Source organism: Patagioenas fasciata, chromosome 39, assembly GCF_037038585.1.
Source record: "Patagioenas fasciata isolate bPatFas1 chromosome 39, bPatFas1.hap1, whole genome shotgun sequence".
Taxonomy (NCBI): Eukaryota; Metazoa; Chordata; class Aves; order Columbiformes; family Columbidae; genus Patagioenas; species Patagioenas fasciata.
In genome coordinates this window covers 855,571-868,340 of record NC_092558.1, presented here as the reverse complement: position 1 = coordinate 868,340, position 12,770 = coordinate 855,571, and the positions used below count along the sequence as shown (strand labels likewise).

The window sequence follows — 12,770 nt, the reverse complement described above, 5'->3', positions numbered from 1 at the left end:
GTTCCCATGGCGACCCCGCCGCCCCACGTGACCGCGCGGAGGGGGCGTGGAGGGGTGACCCCGCCTCTTCCAATCACGTGGTTCCGGGCCGGGGGGAGCGAGAATGGCGGCCGAGGTGGGGGGGGTGGAGGGGGGGGCGGGTTCTGGGGGTATTTTGGGGGGATCACGTGGGGTCGGGGGTCACGTGGGGGTCACTGGGGGGCGGGGGGTCCCTCCCGAACTCCTGGGTCCCCTTCCGCACTCCTGGGTCCCTCCCGAACTCCTGGGTCCCTCCCGCACTCCTGGGTTCACCCCCCGAACTCCTGGGACCCTCCCGAACTTCTGGGTCCCTCCCGAACTCCTGGGTCCCTCCCGAACTCCTGGGTCCCTGGGGTACTCCTGGGTCCCTCCCGAACTCCTGGGTCCCTTCCCGCACCCCTGGGTCCCTCCCCGATCTCCTGGGTCCCTCCCGAACTCCTGGGTCCCCTCCCGAACTCCTGGGTCCCCCCTGAACTCCTGGGTCCCCCCTGAACTCCTGGGTCCCTCCCGAACTCCTGGGTCCCCCCAAACTCCTGGGTCCCCCCCGAACTCCTGGGTCCCTCCCGAACTCCTGGGTCCCCTCCCGAACTCCTGGCTCCCTTGGGGCACTCCTGGGTCCCCTGGGGCACTCCTGGGTCCCCGCAGGTGCTGGTGCTGCTGCTGCTCTGGGGGGCTCTGGGATCCGAACCCGCTCGGAAGGTTCAGATTGGGGTGAGGAAGAGGATGGAGAATTGTGGGGAGCGGAGCCGGCGGGGGGACCTGTTACATACGTTATATACGGTAATGTATGGATTATACTGGTTATACTGGGAGAGAGTGCCCGTTACATACAGTATATACGGTAATGAACTGGTTATACTGGGAGAGGGCGCCCATTACATACCGTATATACGGTAAGGAACTGGTAATACTGGGAGGGGGCGCCCGTTGCATACGGTATATACGGTAATGAAGTGGTTATACTGGGAGAGGGCGCCCGTTACATACGGTATATATGGTAATGAACTGGTTATACTGGGAGAGAGCGCCTGTTACATACAGTATATAGGGTAATGAACTGGTTATACTGGGAGAGGGCGCCCGTTACATACGGTATATATGGTAATGAACTGGTTATACTGGGAGAGAGCGCCTGTTACATACAGTATATACGGTAATGAACTGGTTATACTGGGAGAGAGCGCCCGTTACATACGGTATATACGGTAATGAACTGGTTATACTGGGAGGGGGCGCCCGTTACATACGGTATATACGGTAATGAACTGGTTATACTGGGAGGGGGTGCCTGTTACATACGGTATATACGGTAATGAACTGGTTATACTGGGATGGGGTGCCCGTTACATACGGTATATACGGTAATGAACTGGTTATACTGGGATGGGGTGCCCGTTACATATGGTATATACGGTAATGAACTGGTTATACTGGGATGGGGTGCCCGTTACATGCAGTGTATACGGTAATGAACTGGTTCTTACTGGTTATACTGGGAGAAGAGCCAGTGGGGGGGTTGTACTGGTCCATACTGGTTCATACTGGTGTGCACTGGTTCATACTGGTGTGCACTGCTCCATACTGGTGCGTACTGGTTCACACTGGTGCGTATTGGTCCATACTGGTTCATACTGGTGTTTACTGGTCTATACTGGTGTGTCCTGGTCCATACTGGTTTATACTGGTGTATACTGGTGCATATTGGTCCGCACTGGTCCATACTGGTGTTTACTGGTCTATACTGGTGTGTACTGGTGTATACTGGTGCATATTGGCCCATACTGGTTCATACTGGTGTTTACTGGTCTATACTGGTGTGTACTGGTTCGTACTCTTTTATACTGGTGTATACAGGTGCATATTGTGCATATTGGTCCATACTGGTTTATACTGGTGTATACTGGTGCATATTGGTCCATAGTGGTCCATACTGGTCCAGCACCACCTCCATGAAGCAGTCTACACCAGTTTATACTGGTTCATACTGGTCACCGGCGGATTTGGCTGCTTCTTACTGGTTGGGGGGGGTGCGTACTGGTCCGTACTGGTCCATACTGGTTTATACTGGTCTATACTGGTGCAGGGCCACCTGGAGGACGGGTCCCAGTTCGACAGCAGCCTGAGCCGGGACCAACCCTTCGTGTTCTCCCTGGGGACCGGCCAGGTCATCAAGGGCTGGGACCAGGGGCTACTGGGGTGAGGACCCAGGCGTCCGGGGGACCCAGGAGTGCCCCAGGGACCCAGGAGTGCCCCAGGGACACGGGAGTGCGGGGAGGGACCCAGGAGTTCAGGGAGGGACCCAGGAGTTCGGGAGGGACCCAGGAGTTCGGGGGGGACCCAGGAGTTCGGGGGGACCCAGGAGTTCGGGAGGGGACCCAGGAGTTCGGGGGGACCCAGGAGTTCGGGAGGGACCCAGGAGTTCGGGGGGACCCAGGAGTTCTGGGGGGGACCCAGGAGTTTGGGGGGGACCCAGGAGTTCGGGAGGGACCCAGGAGTGCCCCAAGGGACCCAGGAGTTCGGGGAGGGACCCAGGAGTTCAGGGGGGACCCAGGAGTTCGGGAGGGACCCAGGAGTTCGGGGGGACCCAGGAGTTCTGGGGGGGACCCAGGAGTTCGGGAGGGACCCAGGAGTGCCCCAAGGGACCCAGGAGTTCGGGGGGACCCAGGAGTTCGGGGGGGACCCAGGCGTTCGGGGGGACCCAGGAGTGCCCCAAGGGACCCAGGAGTTCGGGAGGGACCCAGGAGTTTGGGGGGGACCCAGGAGTTTGGGAGGGACCCAGGAGTGCCCCAAGGGACCCAGGAGTTTGGGGGGGACCCAGGAGTTCGGGGGGGACCCAGGAGTTCGGGAGGGACCCAGGAGTTCGGGAGGGACCCAGGAGTTGGGGGGGACCCAGGAGTTCGGGAGGGACCCAGGAGTTCGGGAGGGACCCAGGAGTGCCCCAAGGGACCCAGGAGTTCGGGGGGACCCAGGAGTTCGGGGGGGACCCAGGCGTCCGGCCATGACCTTTGCCCTTTGCCCCCAGGATGTGTGAGGGCGAGAAGCGCAAGTTGGTTGTTCCCCCCGAATTGGGTGAGTTCCCCAAATTTGGGTGAAATTTGGGGTGAAATCCCCAAATTTGGGGGGGGTTGGGGTGGGGGAGGGGGAGGGGTGGGTGCTGCCCCTCCCCCCCCTCCTGACCGCCCCTCCCCCCCCCCCCAATCCAGGTTATGGGGAGCGCGGGGCCCCCCCGAAAATCCCCGGTGAGTTTGGGGGAAATTGGGGCGAAAATGGGGAATTTGGGGGGAAATTGGGGCAAAATTTGGGGGAAATTGGGGGGGAAATGGGGGAAAAAATGGGGGGAAATTTGGGGGGAAAAAGGGGGGGAAATTGGGGGAAATTGAGGGGAAATTTGAGGGGAAATTTGGGAGAAATTGGGGGGGAAAATGAGGGAAATTTGGGGGGAAATTGGGGGGAAAATTTGGGGGAAATTTGGAGGGAAATTGTGGGGAAATTGGGGGGAAATTTTGAGGAAACATGGGGGAAAATTGGGAGGAAATTGGGGGGAAATTTGGGGGAAAAATGGGGGGGAAATGAGGGGAAATTGGGGAAATTTGGGGGGAAAATGGGGGAAATTGGGGGAAAATAGGGGGGGAAAATTGGGGGGGAAAAATGGGGGAAATTGGGGGGAAAAATGGGGGGAAATTGAGGGGAAAAATGGGGGGAAATTTGGGGAAAATTGGGGGGAAAATGGGGGGAAATTGGGGGGAAATTTGGGGGGAAAATGGGGGGAAAAATGGGGGGAAATTTGGGGTAAAAATGGGGGGAAGCTTGGGGGAAATTTGGGGGAAATTAGGGGGAAATTGGGGGGAAAATGGGGGGAAAAATGGGGGAAATTGGGAGGAAAATTGGGGGGAAATTGGGGGGAAAAATGAGGGGAAATTGTGGGGAAATTGGGGGAAAAACGGGGGAAATTTGGGGGAAATGGGAAAATTGGGGGGAAATTTGGGGGAAAAATTGGGGGAATTTGGGGGAAAAATGGGGGGAAAATGGGGGGAAAAATGAGGGGAAATGGTGGGGAAATTGGGGGGAAAAATGGGGGGAATTGGGGGAAAAATGAGGGGAAAAATGGGGGAAATTTGGGGGAAAATGGGAAATTGGGGGAAATTTGGGGGGAAATGGGGGGGAAATTTGGGGGAAATTGGGGGAAAAACGGGGGAAATTTGGGGGAAATGGGAAAATTGGGGAGAAAATTGGGGGGAAATTTGGGGGGAAAATGGGGGGAAATTTGGGGGAATTTGGGGGAAAAATGGGGGGGAAAATGGGGGGAAAAATGAGGAGAAATGGTGGGGAAATTGGGGGGAAATTGTTGGGAAAAATGGGGGGAAATTGGGGGAAAAATGAGGGGAAAAATGGGGGGAAATTGGGGGGAAAATGGGGGAAAAATGAGGGGAAATTGTGGGGAAATGGTGGGGAAATTGGGGGGGAAAATGGGGGGGAAAAATGGGGGGAAATTTGGGGGAAAAATGGGGGAAAAACGGGGGAATTTGGGGGAAATAGGAAAAATGGGGGAAATTTGGGGGGAAAATGGGAAATTTGGGGGGAAATTTGGGGGAAAAATGGGGGGAAATTTGGAGGAAAAGTGGGGGGAAAAATGGGGGGAAATTTGAGGGGGGAAATGGAGGAAATTGGGGCAAAATTTGGGGGAGATTTTGGGGGAAAATTTGGGGAAAAAAGGGGGAAATTTGGGGGAAATTTGGCAAATTGGGGGAAATTTGACAAATTTAGGGGAAATTTGGGGGGAAAAATGAGGGAAATTTGGGGAAAATTTAGTCAAAAATGGGAATTTGGGGGAAAATTTGCAGGAAATGGTGAAATTTTGGGGGAGATTTGGGCAAAATTTGGGGGAAAAGGGGAAATTTGGGGGAAAATTTGGGCAAAAATGGGAAAATTTGGGGGAATTGGGGAAGAATTTGGGGCAAAAATGAGGGGAATTGGGGAAATTTGGGGCAAAATTTAGGGCAAAAAGGGGAATTTGGGGGGAAAGAATGGGGGATATTTGGATAAAATTGGGGGAATTTGGGGGCAAAATTGGGAAAATTTGGGGCAAAATTTGGGGCAAAATTTGAGGCAAAAGGGGGGAAAAATTGGGGCAAAATTGGAAAATTTGGGGGAAATTATGGGGCAAAAATGGGGAAAATTTGGGGGGAAAATGGGGGAAATTGGGGCAAATTTGGGGGAAATTTGGGGGAAAATTGGGGGAAATTTGGGCAAAATTGGGGGAAATTTGGGGGAAATTTGAGGGGAAATTTGGGCAAAATTTGGGACAAGTTTGGAGAAAAATGGGGAAAATTTGGGGCAAAATGGGGGAGAATTTGGGGGAAATTTGGGGGAAAATGGGGGAAAAATTGGGGGAAAATGGGAATTTGGGGAAAATTTGGTGGAAATTGAGTGAAAATTTGGGGGTTTGGACAAAAATGGGGGAAATTTGGTGGAATTTGGGGGAAAATTTGGGGGAAAATTTGGGGCAAAATGGAAATTTGGGGGGAAATTTTGGGGGAAAATTGTGATGAAAAAGGGGGGAAATTTGGGCAAAAATGGGGGAAAATTTGGGGGGGAAATGGGGGGAAATTGGGGGAAATTTGGGCAAAATTGGGGGAAATTTGAGGGGAAATTTGGGCAAAATTTGGGACAAGTTTGGACAAAAATGGGGAAATTTGGGGCAAAAATGGGGAAAATTTGGGGGAAATTTGGGGGAAAATGGAAATTTGGGGAAAATTTGGGGGAAATTGGGTGAAAATTTGGGGGTTTGGACAAAAATGGGGGAAATTTGGGGGAATTTGGGGGAAAATTTGGGGCAAAATGGGGGAAATCTGGGGGGAAATTTTGGGGGGAAAATGGTGATGAAAAAGGGGGGAAATTTGGGCAAAAATGGGGGAAAATTTGGGGGAAATTTGGGGAAATTTAGGGTGAAAAATTGGAAATTTTGGGGGTGAAAATGTGAGATTTTGGGGGTGAAAATGGGGGCAAATTTGGGGTAAAAAAGCCCAAATTTGGGGCTCGGGGAGGGGTTTAGGGGGTTCCGGGGGGTGTTTTGGGGTGAACAAGTGGGATTGGGGGGGTCTGGGGTGGGAATTTTGGGGTGAAAAGGGGGGGATTTGGGGTCTTGGGGGGGTTTGGGGGTGACCGCCCGCCCTGCAGGGGGCGCTGTGCTCATTTTCGAGGTTGAGCTGCTGAAGATCGAGAGGCGGCCGGAGCTGTAGGGGGCGCCCGAACGCCTGGGTTCCTCCCGAACTCCTGGGTCCCTCCCGAACTCCTGGGTCCCTCCCCGAACTCCTGGGTCCCTCCCGAACTCCTGGGTCCCTCCCCGAACTCCTGGGTCCCTCCCCGATCTCCTGGGTCCCCCCCAAACTCCTGGGTCCCTCCCCGAACTCCTGGGTCCCTCCCCGAACTCCTGGGTCCCCCCTGAACTCCTGGGTCCCTCCCAAACTCCTGGGTCCCTCTGAACTCCTGGGTCCCTTCCCGAACTCCTGGGTCCCTCCCGGACTCCTGGGTCCCCCCCAAACTCCTGGGTCCCCCTCAACCCCCTATGTCCCCGAACTCCTGGGTCCCCCCCGAACTCCTGGGTCCCTCCCGAACGCCTGGGTCCCTCCCGAACTCCTGGATCCCCCCCGAACTCCTGGGTCCCTCCCGAACGCCTGGGTCCCTCCCGAACTCCTGGGTCCCTCCCCGGACTCCTGGGTCCCTTGGGGCACTCCTGGGTCCCTCCCAACTCTCTATGTCCCCGAACTCCTGGGTCCCTTGGGGCACTCCTGGGTCCCTCCTAACCCCTATGTCCCCGAACTCCTGGGTCCCTTGGGGCACTCCTGGGTCCCTCCCGAACTCCTGGGTCCCCCCCAACCCCTATGTCCCCGAACTCCTGGGTCCCTTGGGGCACTCCTGGGTCCCTCCCGAACTCCTGGGTCCCCCCCAACCGCCATGTCCCCGAACTCCTGGGTCCCTTGGGGCACTCCTGGGTCCCTCCCGAACTCCTGGGTCCCCCCCAACCCCTATGTCCCCGAACTCCTGGGTCCCATAGGAGTCCCCAATCTCCCCACCCCCAAACCCCAGGGGGGATCAATAACTATGACAATGGGGGGGGGGGGGGAAGGAGGGACCCAGGCGTTCGGGTGCCCGGACGCCTGGGTCCTTTGATTTTTATGGGGGAGGGACACCCAAAAAGCCCCAAAATCCTCCAATTCCATTTATTAAATTGATATAAAAACACCCGAGAGTCTCAAATACAAAAAACAGTTGGGGGGGGGGCGCATTTTTGGGGCCATTTCGCTCATTTTTGGGTCTTTCCCCCCCGTGTTAATCCCATGGTGAATCCCCCAAACCATAGAGCGAGTCCTCCAGGCGCCCTAGAGCGCCGCCATCTTGTCCGCCATCTTGGCTGCGGGCGCCTTGAAGCGACGCTCAGGCCCCGCCCACGGGAGGGCAGGGGCGGGGCTTCCGCCGGCGCGCGGTGACGTCGCGGCGGGGATTCCCGTCGCTGATTGGGCGATGGGGGTTGTCAATCACTCAGGTGCCGGCGGTTCGGGCCCAGAAGCGGCGGCGCAGAGCGAGGTTGGGGGTCTGGGGGAATCTATGGGGGGCTATGGGGGTCTGTGGGGGTTATGGGGGCTGTGTGGTGTCTATGGGGGTCTATGGGGGTTATGGGGGGGTGTATGGTGGTTATGGGGGGCTATGGGGGTCTATGAGGGTCTATGGGGGGGTCTATGGGGGTTATGGGGGGTCTATGGGGGTCTGTGGGGGTCTATGGGGGTTATGTGGTGTCTATGGGGGTTATGGGGTCCTATGGGGGTCTATGGGGGGGTCTATGGGGGTTATGTGGTGTCTATGGGGGTCTATGGGGGTCTATGGGGGGTCCTATGGGGGTTATGTGGTGTCTATGGGGGTCTATGGGGGGTCCTATGGGGGTTATAGGGGGTCTATGGGGGTCTGTGGGGGTCTATGGGGGTTATGTGGTGTCTATGGGGGTTATGGAGTCCTATGGGGGTCTATGGGGGATCCTATGGGGGTTATGGGGGGCTATGGGGTGTCTATGGGGTCCATGGGGGGCTATGGGGTGTCTGTGGGGGTCTGTGGGGGGGTCTATGGGGGTCTATGAGGGTCTATGGGGCTTATGGGGGGGTCTATGGGGTGTCTATGGGGTCTACAGGGTGTCTGTGGGGGTTATGGGGTCTATGGGGGTTATGGGGCTATGGGGTGTCTATGGGTCTGTGAGGGTCTATGGGGAGTTATGGGGTGTCTATGGGGTCTGTGGTGGTTATGGGGGGCTATGGGGTCTCTATGGGTCCCTATACTTTTCTGTGGGTCTCTGTGGGTCCCTATGGGTATCTATGGGTACCTATGCATTTCTATGGGGTCTCTATGGGTTCTATGGATCTCTGTGGATCCCTATGGGTCCCTATGGGTCCCTATGGGTCCCTATGGGTCTCTATGGGGTCTCTATGGGTTCTATGGATCTCTGTGGATCTCTATGGGTCCCTGTGGGTCTCTGTGGGTCTCTATGGGGTCTCTATGGATCTCTATGGGTCTTTATGGGTCTCTATGGGGTATCTATAGGGTATCTATGGGTCCCTATGGAGTATCTCTAGGTTCCTATGGGGTATCTGTGGGTCTCTATGGGTCTGTATGGGGTCTCTATGGGTCCCTTGGAGTATCTCTAGGTCCGTATGGGGTCCCTATGGGGTCTCTATGGGTCCCTATGGAGTATCTCTAGGTCCCTATGGGGTCTCTATGGGTCCTTATAGAGTATCTCTAGGTCCCTATGGGGTATCTGTGGGTCTCTATGGGTCTCTATGAAGTATCTCTAGGTCCCTGTGGGTTATCTGTGGGTCTCTATGGGGTCTCTATGGGTCTCTATGGGTCCCTATGGAGTATCTCTAGGTCTCTATGGGGTCTCTATGGGTCCCTATGGAGTATCTCTAGGTCCCTATGGGGTATCTGTGGGTCTCTATGGGTTTCTATGGAGTATCTCTAGGTCCCTGTGGGTTATCTGTGGGTCTCTATGGGGTCTCTATGGGTCTCTAGGGGTCCTTATGGAGTATCTCTAGGTCTCTATGGGTCTCTATGGGTCTCTATGGGTCTGCCCCCCAGGTCACCATGTGAGGATGTTCAGTCCGGACGAGTCCCCCGAGGGGTCGCCCCCCCCCAGCCGCCCCGGGACCCCCCCCCAGGGTGAGACCCCAAATCACCCCAAATCACCCCCAAAATCACCCAAAATCACCCCTAAAATCACCCCAAGTCACCCCTAAAATCACCCTGAAAAACACCCCCAAAATCATCCCCAAATCACCCCAAATCCACCCCAAAATCAGCCCCAAAATCACCCAAAAAACGACCCCAATATCACCCCCAAAACCACCCCAAATCAACCCCAAATCACCCCCAAAATCACCCCCAAATCACCCCCAAATCACCCCCCAAATCACCCCAAAATACCCCTAAAACCACCCCCAAATCACCCCCCAAATCACCCCCCAAATCACCCCAAAATACCCCCAAAACCACCCCAAATCACCCCAAAATCGCCCTGAAAAACACCCCCAAAATCAAACAAAATCACCCCCAAAATCACCCCAAACCACCCCAAAATCACCCAAAAAAACACCCCAATATCACCCCCAAAACCACCCCAAAACCACCCCAAAATCGCCCCAAATCCACCCCAATATCACCCCAAACCACCCCAAACCACCCCAAAACCACCCCCAAATCTCCCCCAATACCACCCCAAAACACCCCCAAAAACCCCAAATAGGTGAGACCCCATTTCCTGTCCCCCCCATTTCCTGTCTCCCCCCATTTCCTGTCTCTTCCCCCCATTTCCTGTCTCTCCCCCCCATTTCCTGTCTCCCCCCCATTTCCTGTCTCCCCCCCATTTCCTGTCTCCCCCCATTTCCTGTCTCTCCCCCCCATTTCCTGTCTCTCCCCCCCATTTCCTGTCTCCCCCCATTTCCTGTCTCCCCCCCATTTCCTGTCTCTCCCCCCATTTCCTGTCCCCCCTCATTTCCTGTCCTCCCCCATTTCCCGTCTCCCATTTCCTGTCTCCCCCCGATTTCCTGTCTCCCCCTCCATTTCCCCTCCCCCCCATTTCCCCTCCCCCCTCATTTCCCACCCCCTCATTTCCCATCCCCCCACTTCCCATCCCTCCCATCCCTCTCCCCCCCATTTCCCCTCCCCCCATTTCCCCTCCCCCCATTTCCCCTCCCCCCATTTTCTGACCCCCATTTCCTGTCCCCCCCCAGATCCCGCGCTGGGGTCGGGGCCGTCGGGGGCTCCCGGGGTCCCCCCCGGATTTCGGGGTCGTTCCCGCTCGGCCCCCCCCGTGCTCTGGGCAGCGCGGAGATTCGGGAGACGCCTGCGGCGCATGAGCGACGAGTTCCAGCTGCAGGTGACGTGGGGGACGTTGGGGACATTGGGGGCAATGGGGGCAATGGGGACATTGGGGGCAATGGGGGCAATGGGGGCATTGGGGGCAATGGGGCAGTGGGGACATTGGGGGCAATGCGGGTGATGGGGACATTGGGGACAATGGGGGCATTGGGGGCAATGGGGGCATTGGAGACAATGGGGGCAATGGGGACATTGGGGACAATGCGGGCAATGGGGGCATTGGGGGGCAATGGGGGCATTGGGGTCAATGGGGGCAATGGGGTCAATGGGGGCAATGAGGACATTGGGGTCAATGGGGCCATTGGGGGCAATGGGGACACTGGGGGCAATGGGGACACTGGGGGCAATGGGGGCAGTGGGGTCAGTGGGGACAATGGGGACATTGGGGTCAATGGGGCCATTGGGGGCAATGGGGTCAATGGGGGCAATGAGGACATTGGGGTCAATGGGGCCATTGGGGGCAATGGGGACACTGGGGGCAGTGGGGACATTGGGGGCAATGGGGACATTGGGGGCAGTGGGGACATTGGGGGCAATGGGGACGTTGGGGTCAATGGGGACATTGGGGGCAATGGGGGCATTGGGGTCAATGGGGACATTGGGGGCATTGGGGGCAATGGGGGCATTGGGGGCAATGGGGGTCAATGGGGACATTGGGGGCAATGGGGACATTGGGGTCAATGGGGACATTGGGGGCAATGGGGGCAGTGGGGACATTGGGGGCAATGGGGACATTGGGGATAATGGGGACATTGGGGGCAGTGGGGACATTGGGGGCAGTGGGGGCATTGGGGGCATTGGGGGCAGTGGGGGCAATGGGGACACTGGGGGCAATGGGGACAATGGGGGCAATGGGGACAATGGGGACATTGGGGGCAATGGGGACAATGGGGGCAATGGGGGCAGTGGGGGCAATGGGGACATTCGGGTCAATGGGGACAATGGGGATAATGGGGGCATTGGGGTCACTGGGGGTCATTGGGGTCACCGGGGGTCACGGGGGTCTCGGTGCCATTGGGGTGTTGGTGACACCGCTGTCCCCTCCCCCCCAGGTTCTCCCGCGACCCAAAAGCGTCGGGGGGACCCCGGGGGGTTGGGGGAGGGGCTGGCGGGAAACCCTGCGGGCGTGGTGGGGGCCACGCCCCTCCCCCCCCTCCTGACCCCGCCCACCAACCCCCCCTCCGACCCCGCCCACTTGGAATCCCACCAATCCGGAGCCACGCCCACCGTGGGAAGCTCCGCCCACTGGGAGACGCGCCACTCAAGAGGCTCCGCCCACCTGGTAGCCACGCCCATTGGGAGACAAACCAATCAGGAGCCAGGCTCATGCTGGGGGCTCCACCCACCCGGAAGCCACACCCACTGGGAGACCCACCAATCAGGAGCCACACCCACCCAGAGGCTCCACCCACCCGAGAGCTCCGCCCATTGGGGAGGCACCAATGAGGAGCCACGCCCACCCATGAAGCTCCGCCCACCCAGAAGCCCCACCCATTGGGAAGCTCCGCCCACCAGGAGAGCAGTCTGTCAAGAGGCCCTGCCCACCCGGAAGCCCCGCCCATTGGGAGACCCGCCAATCAGGAGCCACGGCCAACCCGAGGCTCCACCCACCTGGAAACCACGCCCATTGGGAGCCACGCCCACCATGGAAAGCCCCACCCATTGGGGGCTCTGCCAATCAAGAGGCTCCACCCACCGGGAAGCCCCGCCCATTGGGCAGCCACACCCACTGGGGGATCTGCCAATCAAGAGGCTCCACCCACCTTGAATCACCACCCATTGGGTGATGGATCAACCAGGAGCCACGCCCACCATGGAGGCTCCACCCACCCGGAAGCCCCGCCCATCGGGAGACCCATCAATCAGGATCCACACCCTCCACGGAAGCTCTGCCCACCTGGAAGCTCCGCCCCCTTTTAACCCCACCCCCCAAAGCCCTGGGGAAACACCAATAAAAAACCACCAATTTTTAGTGTTTTTTAAACCATTTTGCAGCCATTTTGCCTTAAAACTAGGGGGGGGGCACCCCCAAAATGGGGGGGGGGACAAAATGAAGGGGACACCCCCCCAAAAACTATGAGGGGACCCCCAAAATCAAGGGGGGCAATGGGGGTGCAATTTCAGGGTCATTGCCGCTTTAAGAGTGGGCGGTGCGGCTTTGAAAGTGGCGTTGCCGCTTTAAGAGTGGGCGGATCCCGCCGTGGTATGCATTGCCGCTTTAAGAGTGGCCATTGCCGCTTTAAGAGTGGCCATTGCCCCTTTAAGAGCGGCCGCTGCCTTTTTAAGAGCGGCAATCTCCCCTTTAAGAGTGACCATTGCCCCTTTAAGAGCAC

At 57.4% G+C, this 12,770-nt stretch overlaps 1 protein-coding gene and 1 long non-coding RNA gene across 6 annotated transcripts in view; one reads left to right on the top strand and one right to left on the bottom strand.

Annotated features, from left to right (window-relative positions):
- Positions 1-47: 47 nt before the first annotated feature.
- FKBP2 (FKBP prolyl isomerase 2) overlaps positions 48-12,770 on the top strand; it is a 63,637-nt gene continuing 50,914 nt past the window's right edge. For 3 of the 5 annotated variants that reach the window (XM_071801534.1, XM_071801533.1, XM_071801535.1), the window contains exons 1-6: positions 48-115; positions 664-798; positions 2,102-2,214; positions 3,041-3,087; positions 3,222-3,257; positions 6,196-6,278. In XM_071801534.1, coding sequence (XP_071657635.1) covers positions 104-115; positions 664-798; positions 2,102-2,214; positions 3,041-3,087; positions 3,222-3,257; positions 6,196-6,257 — 405 coding nt within the window. In that variant the 5' untranslated portion in view covers positions 48-103 and the 3' untranslated portion in view covers positions 6,258-6,278. Of the gene's footprint in view, positions 116-663; positions 799-2,101; positions 2,215-3,040; positions 3,088-3,221; positions 3,258-6,195; positions 6,279-6,635; positions 7,603-9,138; positions 9,220-10,289; positions 10,436-11,489; positions 12,425-12,770 lie in introns of those variants that run through there. The other 2 variants (XR_011736236.1, XR_011736235.1) reach the window with 2 other exon arrangements.
- Positions 6,519-6,963, bottom strand: LOC139826286 (uncharacterized). The gene is made up of 3 exons (XR_011736237.1): positions 6,823-6,963; positions 6,693-6,768; positions 6,519-6,635 (listed from the first exon to the last, which is right to left on the bottom strand). It is a non-coding gene; the product is annotated as an uncharacterized lncRNA (long non-coding RNA).